The 15983-nt window shown below is 49.6% G+C and overlaps 6 protein-coding genes across 6 annotated transcripts; 3 read left to right on the forward strand and 3 right to left on the reverse strand.

Annotated features, from left to right (window-relative positions):
• Nucleotides 1-2862: 2862 nt before the first annotated feature.
• FMAN_08627 (uncharacterized protein) lies at nucleotides 2863-3672 on the forward strand (the record flags this gene model as incomplete). The annotated part of the gene is made up of 1 exon (XM_041829377.1): nucleotides 2863-3672. The coding sequence occupies one exon, from the start codon at nucleotides 2863-2865 to the stop codon at nucleotides 3670-3672; it is 810 nt and encodes a 269-aa protein (XP_041680146.1).
• A 210-nt stretch (nucleotides 3673-3882) lies between these two features.
• FMAN_08628 (uncharacterized protein) lies at nucleotides 3883-5025 on the reverse strand (the record flags this gene model as incomplete). The annotated part of the gene is made up of 2 exons (XM_041829378.1): nucleotides 3883-4425; nucleotides 4600-5025. The coding sequence occupies 2 exons, from the start codon at nucleotides 5023-5025 to the stop codon at nucleotides 3883-3885; spliced, it is 969 nt and encodes a 322-aa protein (XP_041680147.1).
• Nucleotides 5026-5791: 766 nt separating this feature from the next.
• On the reverse strand, nucleotides 5792-8434 carry FMAN_08629 (uncharacterized protein; the record flags this gene model as incomplete). The annotated part of the gene is made up of 2 exons (XM_041829379.1): nucleotides 5792-5989; nucleotides 6041-8434. 2 exons carry the CDS (start codon nucleotides 8432-8434, stop codon nucleotides 5792-5794), a joined length of 2592 nt encoding a protein of 863 aa, XP_041680148.1.
• A 1477-nt stretch (nucleotides 8435-9911) lies between these two features.
• Nucleotides 9912-10564, forward strand: FMAN_08630 (uncharacterized protein; the record flags this gene model as incomplete). Its single annotated transcript, XM_041829380.1, has 2 exons — nucleotides 9912-10077; nucleotides 10131-10564. 2 exons carry the CDS (start codon nucleotides 9912-9914, stop codon nucleotides 10562-10564), a joined length of 600 nt encoding a protein of 199 aa, XP_041680149.1.
• A 704-nt stretch (nucleotides 10565-11268) lies between these two features.
• On the forward strand, nucleotides 11269-12252 carry FMAN_08631 (putative alpha-N-arabinofuranosidase / alpha-L-arabinofuranosidase; the record flags this gene model as incomplete). The annotated part of the gene is made up of 1 exon (XM_041829381.1): nucleotides 11269-12252. One exon carries the CDS (start codon nucleotides 11269-11271, stop codon nucleotides 12250-12252), a length of 984 nt encoding a protein of 327 aa, XP_041680150.1.
• A 168-nt stretch (nucleotides 12253-12420) lies between these two features.
• Nucleotides 12421-15771, reverse strand: FMAN_08632 (uncharacterized protein; the record flags this gene model as incomplete). The annotated part of the gene is made up of 1 exon (XM_041829382.1): nucleotides 12421-15771. One exon carries the CDS (start codon nucleotides 15769-15771, stop codon nucleotides 12421-12423), a length of 3351 nt encoding a protein of 1116 aa, XP_041680151.1.
• Between the last annotated feature and the right edge of the window lie 212 nt (nucleotides 15772-15983).

The following is a 15983-nucleotide window of genomic DNA, read 5'->3' on the forward strand; positions in this document are numbered from 1 at the left end:
TGTGATCCCTTCAATCAAGGAAGAGAAAGTCATGCAGAGCTGAAAATTGCTAGCGGATGAGTTGTTAAAGTTTATCAGTTTAGCGGGTGATTTCCAACCTTGAGTTTGGGACTTTTTTTCAAAGCTCAAAGTTCAACGTCAACGTCAACGTCAACACTTCCAACAGTTCTCATCTTACATCACTATCACGACCGCCCTATAATTGTCGCCCCGTAAACAAAAACGGAATTCGGCCTGGGGGGTTCAAGAATGTGCATCGTTGAAAATGCAAATGCTTGAGATCAGGTGTTCTCGAGAAACTAGTGCTGATAAAAGAAGAGTTCTCGAAGTTTTGAGGTCATGATATTTGATTGAGGCTTACCAAGTTAGTCAGCCAATTTAATGGCGCGCATGACAATTTCAAGCGTGACTTTTTGAGATTCACATAATGAGACAAGTGGGAAATAAACTTGACTTGAAAATCACATGTTGGTAAGAATGGCATGTGAGTTGACTAGGCTAATCTCCATGAGAAGTTCAGTTGTTGATGCGGTTTTGGGAAGTCGGTGAGAAATACGAGACGAGAGTGTGAGGTTGGTTGATTGGTTTTGATAAGCTCCAACCATCTCACTCATGACAAGAGCGTCTCCACTGTTGGCGAGGATAAACATCGCTGCCTGAGTCAATCGAATAAGCTTATCACCTTGATAGTTTACGAGGCTATGCTAAATGTCTTGGTAAATTGTTGTCTCGATTACCAGTATGAGTTCAATGTGAAAGTTGAAAGTGCTGTTTGAGAATAGGGTAGGCTTGCTTCACCCAAAACCCCGGATTCATCCAGGAACATGTGTAGCATCATCGTTCTTGGCTGCAGATGCCTCGAGTAGTACCGCGTTTCCGGCAAACACTAAAACCAATAACGAGGAACAGAACCCCCGAGGTGTGAGGGAAGACACGACGTTGAAATGCTCATATTGGCATTGCCATTATCACTCCAACCCTCGCTTCTGAGGAGTTTAGAGACGGGACTAATACTGGTATACTCATACCTAAAACGGCGAGTAAAATGGGACGTCATTGGTCACAAAGCCACATGGTAGGCAGGGAACAGGCCGGGGCGGTGTCGTTTCAATTGACTCAGCCTACCAGCCAATTCATTGAGTCACATGAAAGATTTTGAGCCGCACGCAGAGCCTCAACATTGAATTGGGGAACGGCTCTGCAGGGAGGCCAGTGAACACGAGGCGAGTTAGGGTGATATAATGAATTAAATGCCGTATTACTCCCTATAGTATTGCCTAGTTGTAGCTGCATGCTGTTGGGGCACAGTCTAGTTTCCAGCATCGCCTCGCATACGAGACGAGACTCCATCTTAAACAAGACTCCAGACTGATTCATAGTCGCTGCCTTCACCTAACAAACGAATCGAGTGTTTCGAATTCGCGAAGAACAATGAGCCTAAAGCTTCCAGAAACAGGGCTATGCTCAATCACCCTAGAGTAGCCCCCTGAGGCATCACCCTTTCATCCCGTCTCCTTCGCTTCCTAGCCAAACAATGACCATTGCAAACCTGTTCCGTACTCCCACTGACAGGATGGAAACTCGCTTTCAAGCAGATAATCATCGCAGCTATAGCCCAAATGGTGGCACTGCTATCGCCTCGAACTTTGATCCTTGTTATTCACTGACTTGGACTTCATCTCGTGTGATTTGTGCCAACTACAATGGACTTGTTACTAGATGGAGTTCGTAACTCACAGGCCCCTCGATCATGTACGCCTTGGACAGAACTGTCAGTATTTTCCTATATAATAGACATCTGCACATCTCTGATCATGATACCAATACACTTGGCCACTCACCAATACTCATAACACAAAAGCACACCTCGTGTCTAAGGATACCAACACTATATCTCTAACTCTACTACTCAACTCTACTACTCAACCAACCCAACAATACCATCAATCATGGCTGCTATGAACTTGTAAGTCGATAACATTCACTTTCACTACCAACATAAGTAGCCCCTAATCACTTCCAGCGCCTCTTCCGCCTGCTCTGCTGGCAACCGTGGACAGCTTGCCAACGATATGTCAGTCTCCAGATGGCAATGCGTAAGTAGTTTGAAGCTGGTGATCTATACGGAGATGTACTGACATTTTCAGTGCAACTGCAGCTGCGGCTGGCAGAGTATCGTGAACAACCCTTTGTGCCCCGATTGCGGATTCCGTCGTTGCGACGCCTGCACCTACTGTTAAGATCCAAGACATCAGACCCAGGACAATTTTGACCCTGGTGTCTTATCTTTCGCTTCTTGCAGACTGGTTCAGCTTGTATTACTAGGAGATGTGGATGGCCTAGATGTTTGGAGTTGGAGGACGTTTGTCTTGGGCTTTTTGCACAAAATACCTGGTCTTTCAAACGCTTAGAATCTTAGAAGGGGGGCTCACGCTTGATTTGATTTGATTCCTTTGTTTAGCATAGAAAATCCAACTACTTACGCTCTTTTACAACATGGCCTCCAAAGTGACTCTTCATTGCGGGCCTACCAGTTCTAAGTCTATGTGATTGTCGGCATCGACAAACTTGTAACTTTCAATTTGAGACAAACTTTAGCCCAAACTTACATGTCTAAACAACAAATGGACAATCTTTGAACCAAAACATGATTTTAGTTGCAGGAGGTTCTAGATTTGGCAGTGACTTATACCCGTCTCTGGACCGAGGCATGATTGATGACGCCCCACCTCCACCAACATTAACCGCCATATGTGAACTGACTCTCATATTTACAAGGCCAGCCTTGGGTCATCACTGCAATAATAACTCTACCTGTAATATATTTCAGCAGAAGATATCACTACTTTACCACATTCAGCCATGGCAGATCTCGGCCCTCCTTTCCATCCCATCGCTGGCATTGCAAACTTCCGGGATCTCGGCGGTCATCCGCTGCCTATTAAGTCCCGCCCCGGGTACACAATCAGACCGGGCCTCATCTTCCGCTCCGCAGAACCATCCCGTCTCACCGAAGACGGCGTCTCGGCGCTACAGGACCTCAAGATCTCTCACGTCTACGACCTGCGCTCGCGAACTGAGATCGAGCGCTACGCTACAGGAACCCGAGAGTGGCCCGGCGCCCAACGGGTCTTTACTCCGGTCTTTCTAGACGAGGACTACGGCCCGGAAGCTATTGCTTTGCGCTTCCGAAATTATACCGCCGAAGGAAGTCAGGGATTTGTTGAGGCGTATCGAGGAATCTGGGAGACGGGAACGGATTCTATCAACACTATTCTCTCACATCTTGCCAAACCGGACCCTTCACCCCTACTCATCCACTGCACTGCGGGCAAGGATAGAACTGGTGTAGTCTGTGCCTTCATCCTGTCTATATGTGGCGTGGATGAAGGGACTATTGCTCATGAGTATGGTCTGACTGAGGTTGGCCTTGGTGACTTTCGAGAGGAGCTGCTTGCGGCTGTGATGAAGAGTCCTGAATTGAGAGCCAACCCTGAAGGCGCTCAACGATTACTAGGAGCCAAGCCCGAGAACATGCTTGCTGCTTTGGAAGCACTTCGTAAACAACATGGCTCTGTCGAGGACTATGTGGTCAAGAACTGTGGTCTCACAGAGGAGGACCTTGAGCAGATTCGGAAGAACTTGATCGTGCCCGAGGAGAGCAGGCAGTAGAGTCGATGAATTATGAACGAAGACCAGAAAGTTATGAACATCAATGTCAATGACACAATTTTAGCACCTTTATAGAGGAACCACATACAGAAATGCAAGCGCTATTCATCATCTCTGGACGAGCATACAGTCCATGTCTAATTAATACATGGCGTTGGTATTCGTATAGTACAGTTTCGCCACTCCATGTCCCATATATATTTATACACTTCAAGGCACCGACGTAGGAATCTTGACCAACCCACGCTTGCGGTCCTCGAACGGCGCACCATACCGCCAGCCAGTACCTTTCCTTGATCGACCATCACGACCAACATCATCAACGTTAATCTCCTTAAATCTGAACTCGTAGCGATCTGTCTTGACGCGCTTCGTTCGCGCTTCCTCACGCTTACGCTCGTCCAGGATCTTCCTGGCTACTTTGTCCTCGTGTGCTTGTGTGATTGCTTGGAACTTGGCTACTGCCTCTGGCCGTGCAGTGCCCTTGATGATGTCTTGCTCCATCTTGATGAGCTCGGGTTGAGGTGATCGCTGGTCGGCGGAGAGCATCTTGTCGTGGAAGGCCTTGGCGGCATCTTCTCTTGTGAAGTGTCGGGATTCAGACACTGGTGTAAATAGTTGTTGTAGGGTAAGGTTGTGTACGTGAATCTCGTTGATAGGCTCGTGAGGAATGTTCTCCTCGCCTTCATTGTAATGTGTTTTGGGTAGCATCTTCATAACTGCCTTGGCATATGGTGTTGCTAATTGCTTGCCCTTGAGGTTGGTCAGCATTGCTTTCGGAAGGGTAAAAAAGCAAGCCCAAAATCAGATGATGCTATCAGAGCATATAAAGGTATAACCATGTATGTGTCTTCAAGACTAATCGAAAATTTTGTTTGGTCTCATCATATAGCAGGGCAGATAGAGCTTCACAGGGATGATACTTACTTCGGAGAGCCATTGCTTCTCAACCTCCTTCAGTCGCACAACAGCGGCAACTCTCCTCACGTCGATGTGCATTTCAGCAGACACCGCCTTCAGAGACATGCCCTTCGCTGTCACGTTCTCATAGATGATCTCCCTCGTCGCATCAGAGAGCACAGGCTGACTTCGAAAGAGCGGGTTGAGAGGAAAAGGCTGGTCATTGTGAGGACCGAGGTAATTGGGACCGTTGCCAGGCTCGGCAAGATTCCTGCCATTGCCTGAGTTCAACCACTCAAACATCTGCGCACGACCCTTGCTCATCTTCTCGCGGCATGGCGTTGTCGAGAAGGTTCGGAGGAACGGCGACGCAGCGGAGGTCCTCGTGGAGAGGGAAATGGTGGCATCGAGGCCAGCCAGCGGCGTCGATGCACCGCGCACTCGAGGAGGCATGGTTACAGCGGATTCAGAATCTCTCTGACTCTCTGCTGCATTACATGCGACCCAGGTCCAATTGATTAGAATTGGTTGGATGTCAGGTCGGAAAAGGCTGCACTTGTTTGGAGGTGTTTAATGCTGTTGCAGGTGTGCAGTAATTTTCATCCCGGGGTCGAATTATTCCGGCCCGACATCACCACCTCGAGGTCCACATCAGATGGGGCGGAAGCCAGTGGGACAATGACAGAAGCTCTCGTCCAAGCCATGGAAGAGATGAGATAAGAAGTAATTAATTAACTGAGGTGATGAATTCTCAAAGCTCGGCGAAGCACATGGACTGGACCTATCTCATTCATTGAAGCATACTCGAGCTCCAGATTCACCTCGTCAAAAACATCTTCAACTCTGCAGCCCCGAACTATAGCTTACGTCTTCTCGACATGTATTATTCAAGTCTCATGGCATTATAAACATTGGTATTCGTATGTATCTGTTACCTGCGCCATCATGCTTTGCGTCCATTATACAACTCCCTTCTTACCATCTCCCAACAAACATCAATTGCCAAACATTAATCCTATGGCAAAACCTATAGGTAGCAGATAGATCTCTGAGGCAACTCATGTTTGCTGTTGCCTCGGTGGGTGAATAATACCAATGTCTCGTTTTTGGCTTGGCTCGCATTTTGCCAGAATATTGGTTGTTTCCTGGCGTATATTCTACTGTCAAGACCAGCCCAGTTGTGCTGAAGCCTTTATCTTCGTATATCCAACCGAAGCTATCAACCGGGCTTGGTCATCGAGAGGCGGTTCTTCTTTGATTTAGCTTTGGCTGCTGCGACTGCTGCCTTCTTAGCAGCGGCGGTCTCCTCAGCTTCTTGAGAAATCTCCTTCCACTTGCGCCAGCCGTCAAAGTCGATGAGGGCCTGCATGCAACCCCATTCCATTACCTTGCGCTCTAGCCAGACAAAATTGACAGGCTATATCATGAGTTAGCTATTTATCTCTGTTTGTCAGTGAGATTTGCGTACCTTGGTCAAAAAGTCGTTACAGCCAGCGGCTAGAGCTTCGTGTCGGTCACTCTGTAAGGAGCTAGCAGTCAAAGCGACGATAATCACAGGACTCTTGAACAAGGAAGGATTCTGCAGGCGGTCTTTGTCGTCGAGCTCGTCGGGGTTTTCCGTCGTAACCACACCTTCGGGGGACGATGAAAAGACACCAATCGAGTTGACTCTTTCTAATCTTCGGATTTCGCGAGTCGCTTCAAGACCGTTCATGACTGGAAGTTGGATATCCATCAGAACCAAATGAAATCCGCCACTCCTCCACTTCTTTACAGCATCCCGTCCATTCATGGCGGTTGACCATCGCACCTTGAGGCGCTTCACGAAAGCTTCCAAGAGTTTCAAGTTGATAGGGTTATCTTCCACTATCAGGACATTGATAGGAGGCACGCCGCCATTGAGCATGCCCGGCGGTAAACTAGGATGTTCGGCCTTCTTGCTCTTCTTGGTTTTCGCCGTAGGTCGAGGTGAAATTGGCCTGACTGGAGGTGTCGATACACGTACTGCCGAAGTTTCGGGAGCGGGAGGCGTCGGTAGAGGAGGGGCAGCAGGTGGCATACCAGGTTGATCTGAAGAGTTTGAATGAGTTCGTGAATGCGGTAGCCTCGGGTTGAAGTGCTGCGTACCGTGGTTCGCATGATTCGCGGCGGCGGCGGCGGCCAGTGACACGGCAGAGCCATTAGCAATCAGTGTTGGCGACGACGTATGAGTGCGGCCTAATCTGGGACGATCCGGACGTTCGCGATAAGCGCGCGATCTACCAGGCGACGGAATAGGTGGGATATGGCCAGTGCCTAATACTGCGATTGAGTGCGGGGCCTGAGGATTAACATGCGCCGGAACTGCGACTGGAAGATGTGGTGAGCCGACAGCGCCAGGATGGGCGGCGACCGAAGGAAAGTAGCCATCACTTGTTTCCGTAGGCCGGCCATCCTCGCTGTAGTAGACGTTTCCAACATATGCGGGAACGACAGGGCGCGGGGAAGCTTTAGGCGGACGCCTTGGAATGTCAATTACTAGAGCTTCTTCGACGGTTTGTCCACCTGGATAATAAGCATCGAGAGTCCGGCCCATTGGCTCCTCAGGATTGAGGATACGTTCTGAATGTTGATCGCGAGGAATAATGCGTATGTTAATGTCTGGAGAGTCGAAGCTTCGGCCGAGTGAGTTTGAGTATTTACGTAGAATCATATCGCGGACATCATCGACCAGGTCGTCTTCGTTGACGGTAACGAGGGTCGGCGAGGCATGAGGTCGCTTGACCCATATCTTTCTGGTCACCATATTTCCGTTAATAGGCGCGTATGTGGTGTTATGGCTGTATCCGGGTTCGTTCAAGGATGGTGAAAGGAGCGTATTGATCAATGTCGTCTGGCGATTCGATAGCAAGCTTTGTCGTCTGGGCGGCGGGGCTGGTCGTGACGGAGAGCCAGGGGTACCAGCTTGTGGAAGGCCAGGAGACGGCGCGACAAATGTCGTCGAGGTTGCTGCCGCCAGAGGCACAAAGACGGCAGACTTGGGAGAGTTGGGAGCTTGGTCGAGACTCAACACGTCGTCGTCATTGTGACCAGCAAGCTCAGAACCAGCGTCCAACTCAAGACTTGCGACCTTTCTTGGGCGCGCAGTAGGTGATGGGGGTTCCGAGTCCTGGGAGTCTTCGTGGATACGGTCGAGATTGGAGCTTGCCTGGCGCAGACGCGATGGTGAAGGCTGTTCCGAAGGATGAAGTGAGGGAGAGAGCAGCGGTGGTTGATTGAAGTGAAGTCTTGGATGAGGTTGTGGCGGGTGCAGATCGCTATGGGGCGGGAGCTGGTCGCTAGAGCTAGTGGCGGTTGTATCAGGCTCTTCATCCAGGTCATCGAGGCTCTGCTGATCTATAGGCGGAGACGGCGGCTGTTTCAGTGGCTCGCTCGTGGTGTCGGGTGCTGTGGAATTGTCGTTAGCGGGTGGGACCGCTGCTTCAGCACCTATTTCCGAGGAACTCTTGGCTGCCGACTCTGAATTTGTATTTGAGTTTGAGTTTGAGCTCGACTTTGCTGCTTCTGAAACCTCCCGAGAACCCTCGAGCTTTGCAACATCATCGCCATCTTCTCGCTGTCGATGCGAACCATCAGGCGTCGCCGTCATGCCACGCCGGCTACTCACGGTGCCCCTCGAATTGCTCACGGCCCGCTGAGATGAATGGTCCCCATCTCCGTCACGAGCTCGAGAACGATCGCGATCCCATAAGTGACGACTCCCGAACGACGACGAGGTGGTGTCGGTAATGCTCCGACTGGAAGATGCCTGCGAACCCGCCGTCGAGTGTCGCCTTTTGGTGAACTTGGCTCGAAGGCGCGAGGCGATATCAGTGGCTCCCATTAGGTCGACATTGGCATCCTCTGGTACCAGGACGCGACCGGGACGTGGAGTCGGAGTTTTGAAGGTGAGGCGATATAACAGGGAGACTAAGACAACGACCCAACAGTTGGCGAAATTCGGTCAAAGAATTAATCTAGACAAAGGAGACGAATAGTGAATGAGTGAATGAGTGAAGGCAGCAAAAAATTGCAAGTGAATGGTCTGCACCGAGCTTCGCAATATTATCGACAGTGGAGGCAAGCCTTCGAAGCTCTCGGAACAGGGTATCAACAAGCGAGGCCGATAAGGATTAAAAGGGGAATAAAAGAACCTGACGATCCCAAGAACGAAGACCAGAGTCAAGTAAAAGAAGAGAAAAGACCTGTCAAGGATATCACGGGAGTAAAGAAAAAAAATAATCTCCAAGGGGTAGATCCGCCGTTGCAGTGTCGATGGGATCCAGAGCCAAAGCTTCCCCCAGGATATCAAGCACAAGCAGGCAAGCAAGCAAGCTTGGTTGGCTTTTTTAGGCGTGCTTTCGGGCCTCGTTATGATCGTGATTGCGCGCTCGTTTTTTTGGCCAGGGTAATCTTAAGCCGAGCCTGCATTGGCTCGAGCTGTCCAATGCACAGCTCATTGCACCCATTCGAGACGGTTACACCCATTCAAAAGCCACCCGAGCGTCTCCATCGACAGGGGCTATCCAGGTCCATTGGACTTATTTTCCGTTCAGACCATCGCTTCACCTGTCAAATATTGACAACAGGCTTCGGAAAGTCTTCTTTAAAGATGGGTCCCTGGTCCATTCGACGTTGGGGCTTGATTTCTGGACTTTGTTGTCAGTCTAGATCTCTTGTCAAGAGATTCTCGGAGTCAAAAGCTGGCGTTTTGAGATCATTCCATTTCTTGAGGTTGTGTCACATCTCACATGTAACAATGAGTTCACATGCTGCAGTGCTGCTCATGCATTGCACCGTTTGTGCCCCGTGGCTTGATACCCCAGACACAGCTTCTCCTTCAACGAAGCCATTGGGAGCCGGGGCATAACAAACTTTACGCGGCCCTTTTCTATGACCGTGACAACGCCAGAAAGGTCAAGCTTGGCAGCATATTGCCCCAGTTGGAGTATCTTCTTTTGTTGAAGAATGATACCCAATTTAGAGATGATTGCAGCCATTTCATCAGTGATTTTCTTCAACGCGTTAGACTCAAGGAAACGGAACGATAGAAGAGTGAGTAGAAGATGTGTGCTTTTGGCAACCAAATACTTAAGGTCTTGCTGTTTGTTACACACCAATGTCATATTTTGACATCTAATGGTGGATGATGAGAAGTGGGGGGGGGGGACCTCAACAGCTCAAGAAGCTGACATAATTGGGCGCGCATCAGTTCGCCTCCATCATACATCAACCTTTCTGTCGATCTCCCATCGAAGAACTTGCAATATTTATCTATCACTGCAACAGTATTTAATACAGTATATCACAGATAAATCGCCATGGCTCCTATAAAACCTCTAACGTTGGGCGAGCAACCAGACAAGCCCGTCCCGCGCGTACCAAAATCTCCTTCTCGCACTGCACAGATTCAGGCGCAGAACCGAAGGCGAGAGTACCTCAGTCGACATCCGTCATACTTTGATAACCTGGAGCACGAGCTCGCTGGTAAAGCCGTACTACTCGATCATCCCCAGCTCCCAACCTGACTTTGCCCCTAGATCCCGTGCTTTACGAGCGGCTAGTAAAGAGGTTCCAGTCTGCCTCGGAGCGTGAAGCTGAGGGCAAAGCCAAAGGCTATGGCAGGACCCTCGAGGCTGACTTGCAACGTGGAGAGCTCAAGCTCTCGCGCCTGAAAGATGGTGACATTGAGAACTCGGGTGGTGATCTTGAGCATCCATGGGAGAAACCAGCAGCAGACAAAGCCCATGGGCTTCTCCTGTGGCATGCATTCCTAGAAGAGCGCTTCGTCCACGGTCTAGACGATGACTTTGACTACAAGCCCGTCGACGCAGATGAAGATCTCGATACCATGATCAGACGAGACGCTCAAGATGCCTGGTTCGATGATGAAGAACCAAGTTGGATAGATGAGGATGAATCCTCAGCACAGCTGCCAACAAGACATGGCGAGACTGGAGTCCAAGACTTCTAGGCCCGCAATATCTCTCTCATCCGACCCCATCTCCCACTCTCAAACCTGATGATCTCAAAAGACCCGACCCAGGACCACAGACCACAAAAACCCTCTCTATTTTAGCCAACGAATTACACGTCGATAATGACGATCCCATGAATTACCGCACCACATTGTCACTTACCCTGAAGGCTGAAGCTAACTGAATTATGCATATTGAAAACATGCCGGCATTTTGTAGCTATTTTGCCTAAATTCCGCTGTCAGTGTCCAACAGGCAAATATGGTATATCAGACAACAACATATGATGAAACAACCACAAAAACTCTCACGATGTTTTTGGGTAAAAAATAGCCCAGGAACAAATACGCCACAAATGAATGGACAGAATCTATTACCGGCGGCTAATTCAAGCCGTCGCACCGTTTCATCGACTTATCCTTCTCCAACTGAGAGCATTCGCACCATGCCGAGGTGCTTGGCTTGGCTCTCTAACTTGATCATCTGGTGTGGAACTCAACCCGGGTAATTGCGTGGCCTGACTGGATAAATGAATCAACTGAGATGAGCCTCAAGTCGCATTTACAAGTCAACGCGGGGTCAATTATCCATATCATCTTACAATTCTCATTCAAATATTAAAAGGCAGTCCTCTCTCAGCCACTGCAAGTCATCACCTCCAACCAAACAACAACAGTACACCTCATAAAAGTCATACATCATGGCGCCTCTCATCACCAACGTCTACAGTGCCGACCCTTCGGCGCATGTCTTCAATGGCAAAATCTATGTCTATCCTTCTCATGACCGTGAGACTGATATCAAGTTCAACGACAATGGCGATCAGTATGACATGGCCGATTACCATGTCTTCAGCACTGAGAGCCTCGACCCACCAGCTGAGGTCGTTGACCACGGTGTTGTTCTAAAGACAGAAGACATCCCCTGGGTTTCCAAGCAACTCTGGGCTCCCGATGCCGCAGAGAAGAACGGCAAATTCTACCTCTATTTCCCCGCCAGAGATAAGCAGGGAATCTTCCGCATCGGTGTTGCCGTCGGTGACAAGCCTGAGGGACCTTTCACTCCCGACCCAGAGCCCATTAAGGGAAGCTACAGTATTGACCCGGCAAGCTTCGTGGATGAGGATGGCCAAGCGTACCTGTACTTCGGAGGTCTTTGGGGTGGGCAGTTGCAATGCTACCAGAAGGGTAATGATATCTTTGACCCCGAGTGGCAAGGCCCTAAGGAGGTCAGCGGCGAGGGTGTTCCCGCCCAAGGACCAAGAGTGGCCAAGCTCACTGAGGACATGCACCAGTTCGCAGATGAAGTCAAGGAGATCCAGATCCTTGACCCTGAGACTGGCAAGCCTATTCTGGGAGATGACCATGACCGCCGTTTCTTTGAGGCTGCGTGGATGCATAAGAGGAATGGAAAGTACTACTTCTCGTACTCAACAGGCGACACACACTTCCTGTGCTTCGCTACCGGTGACAGCCCATACGGACCTTTCACGTACGGTGGACGTATCCTGGAGCCTGTGCTGGGATGGACAACACATCACTCTATTGTTGAGTTCAAGGGCAAGACATATCTCTTCTACCACGACTGCGAGCTAAGCAAGGGTGTGGATCACTTGAGATCTGTCAAGGCCAAGGAGATCTTCTATGACGATGATGGCAAGATCATTACCACTACAGCTGATTAGTTATTCACGGCGTTGCACATATGAGATAAAAAGAAACCATTGATGTAAATAGACCACATATATCCAAGTCATTCCGTCATGAAACACTCCATATTGTTGTACACCTACATCACAAAACCTCCGAATCATTCCGTATCGTAACTCATCAGCATAAAGTCCCACTTGCACTTACACGACTCCAACACGAAGCTTGTTCAAGGCTTCTTCATATCTAGCTGGGTTATGATCAATCAGCATACTCGTTCCAAATCTCAACTCTTTAAAGCGCTCCTCAACATCCTTGACATATTTCATCACAATTCTCTGGGCGGGCTTTCCAATGTGATCTTCTTCGGGTAGCAAGAATGCATCTCGCCTCAAAACCCGTTGTGTCTCGATGGTAAAAACCTCTCCAGGTGGCACAAGCTTACGGTTCGTCATACCAGCCCTGAGGCCCTGCAACACTGAATGACCCCATTTGGAGGAGTCTCCAGATGGGACAGAGGGCAAACCTCCGTACCACTTGTCTGCTACACCAGTCTGGAAGGCCTGCCATATGCGTTGACGTATCTCCGCCTTGGCTTGTTGTTGGTCATTCTTGAATGCGAGTGCAACTGCCTGGAAGTCGTGCAAAACTCCCAGTGACAAATATGGAACGATGTCGTTTCCATGAACAACGGTCGTAATGAGACCACGCGTTCTCTTGCGCAGAGATGCTGACATAGTGCTGGGAGGCCCATAGGCATACACGTGTATAGGACGTCGTGGTGGTAACGTAGAGTGAACAGGTAGGAGCCCATCGGATAGTTCATCACCGACAGTCCTTTCTGGTCCCTCGATCGCAGTTACAAAGCCAGTGCCTGTTGGGTTTGGTTCGGAAAGCATCACTCCAAGCAATGCCGTCACTGCGCCCCCGAGGGAATGGCCACATAGAACAAGACCATAATCTGGGAATTCAAGCAACGCTTCCCGGAGAGTGAACAGCACGCGGCGGTCACCACCATATAAAAGATGACGAGCTGAGGCATGAACACCTTTATGCACCTTGTGGCCTCGACCACGCCAAGTCAAAACATCATAATCACATGTCATATCTGCCAAAACATCCTCAAAGCCTAATGTACCTCGACAAGCAAGCACGACTGCTTTAGCATCATGGTCTAGGGAGATGTAGTGCACCAAAGGAACGCCAGTACCGGTCGAGCCACTGGAGTCCGTCCCTCCTTGTGGATCAACAATAGAGGCAAGAAGAACACTGTGGGTGTCCGATTCAGTATGATGGACAAAGTGTCTGACATCTGTATGGGTGCTATCCCAAGCCCTCAACAGGGGCATGTCTTTCGAGATGCCCATGAACTTGAGAAATGCGGAGCCGTACGATGCAGACGAGAACCTCATATACCTCGTGATGTTTCGAAGTACATGTGCTTGAGGAAATATTCCATTCACCGTACCATCACGTCGAAGTTCCCCAATTGCATCCGACGCCGTGTAGGCGCTCTTTTGATGGTAGTATGAAAGGACCAGTGATGATTGTGAATCATTGGATGCCATGCTCCAAAGACTTGGGCTCCTACGAAGGACCCTGCGGTGACCGGCAGAAATTGGAGGAGGTGCAAGCAGACCATCATTTTGGGCTTGCTGAACCCAAGACGAATCAAATGCGGCACCACTTAGCGAAACACTCGGAGAGTGTGTTGGAGTGCCATATCCCGAATGGATGGAGTACGTATCTGTTTGAGATATCATAGAATCCCGACGACGTTCGTGGACGGAGACATAACTTGCACGAGAAGGATTGCGTGGTATAAGTTCCGCTTTCTCAATACGCTTTTGATCCAAGGAAGAGCGCGGACTATGCGTGGATTTGTTGCCAGCTTTGTTGATAGTTGATGTCCTTGACTGTGGACGAGGTCTGCTCTCCGGTGGCGGTGAATCCTTGTTCCAAATATTCGAGATTGACTGACTTCCTTCTCGAAGAGCCTGTCTGAGACCAGTTTTTTTCTCGCTTGTCTGACTGGTAGTCGAAGAGTCTGACTTCCTCTTTGGTAGGACCCTTTTCGGTGTCGTAGTACTTTCACGTGAAGCGTTAGACTTATTGGTGGCCTGCGAGGAGCTGACAGGTGCTCGTGGTCTCTTCTGATTTGCTTCGCGTTGTGGAGTTTTGATCTCTACTGGCGAGGACGGTGGTGACGCGGAAGTTGGTCGTGTCAACTTCCATTTTTCGTCTCGTAGTGCACTAGCTCGAGGTTTTAGTATGGTCTGAGGAGAAGTTCGAGATGTTTGATCGTTGGCACTTTTGAGGGGTCTTGAACGTTGCGGTGGTGGCGACTTGACTCCCGTCGTCCTCGTCTTCTTCGGCACTTGGAGAGGTTCTTTGGCTGGGACCTCAGGGGCTGGCTCCTCCTTTGACACATCAACCACAGAGACAGGTATGTCCTGAGATCCCTGAAAGGAAATGTCACCAGTCCTGGATCTCTCAAGCCTATAGACAACACGGTAGCTAGAGGCTTCGGGAGGGTCGCTTAGTATCTGACTGGTACGACGGCCTGCCTGACTACTCAATCCCTTGGTCTCAACGATCTCAGCACCCGGTAGCAAAGGTAAAGGGAATGGACGAGGTCCATCGACGTCAATGGTGACTGTTTGTGTCGATGATACCGTGTTGGAAATGGAAACGGAAGTGTCGGGAGGGAGTTTCTTGACCATTTCATCTTTGAGCTGGTCGATGACAGCTTCCTCTTCTTTAAAAGAAGCGGATTGAGAACCAATGACGGCTTCTTGGAGTTTGGTAGGACTTGTGTCTCGAGATGTTGAACTGGCTGGCCTCGTGAAGACTGGTGTTCGAGTGATGCGATCTTGAATGTCAACACGTTCGCCGTCATTTAGAACAACAACATCCCAGATGATTTCTTCGGAGTCCTGCCGTCGTTTTTCTTCTTCTACCATCTTCCAGGACCACCTCTGTAGGTATGCTAAAGCACATAGACCGAGCACAAGATCCATCATACCAACAGTATCCCCATGAATGCCGGTGGCGGGATCGTGGAACTCCCGCCTGATCAGTGTGATTATGCTCGCAATAGCTCGAGAGGAATCAGTTGAGCCGAAGATCTGGTCGAGTGAAGACAGAAGTAGTTGTGATATCCCTGAAGCCATAGAGAAAGTTGTACTCGTGAAGTGGAAACCTGCACTTGTCCAAAAAACGGCCTGGGACATGGCATGGTGAAGATGCTCGAAACTTCGTTCAATGATGGATTCGGCTTCAGCGGTAGATATATCGCTTTGTGACCGTGAGAGTGTCTCTCTTCCTGCTTGTGATAGAACAGTTTCGACCATGCTGCGAGCAAGTTCCAAGGAGGACAAAGTGGTTACCTTTGCAGCACTTAGACCGTAAGATCCGGCCCTGGAACTGAGGCGAATAGCGAGGCATGTTGAGCGTGTTGCAAGACTAACGGCTTGGGCGACTGGAGAGGGTAGTAGTGTTCGGCCTGGTTGCGGAGGGAGGTCCTCGGCCGAGATGATGCTTGAGTTATCCATGGCGAAGTGGTTGTCATTGAAGCCCGATCGTGATGGGGCCGAGGGGCGAAAGAAGGCTGGATATAACGGGATAGTTGTAGTTCAACGAGACTAGCATATACTTTGAATGCTCGTTCTTGGAATAGAAACGAAGAGAGGTCTGAGTGTTTCTGGCGTATTTCGAGACGAGGTTTGAGCCAAGTTTGAGTAGTTCAACTTTAGCGTCGTGAACC

Source organism: Fusarium mangiferae, assembly GCF_900044065.1.
Source record: "Fusarium mangiferae strain MRC7560 genome assembly, contig: FMAN_scaffold004, whole genome shotgun sequence".
Classification (NCBI taxonomy): Eukaryota; Fungi; Ascomycota; class Sordariomycetes; order Hypocreales; family Nectriaceae; genus Fusarium; species Fusarium mangiferae.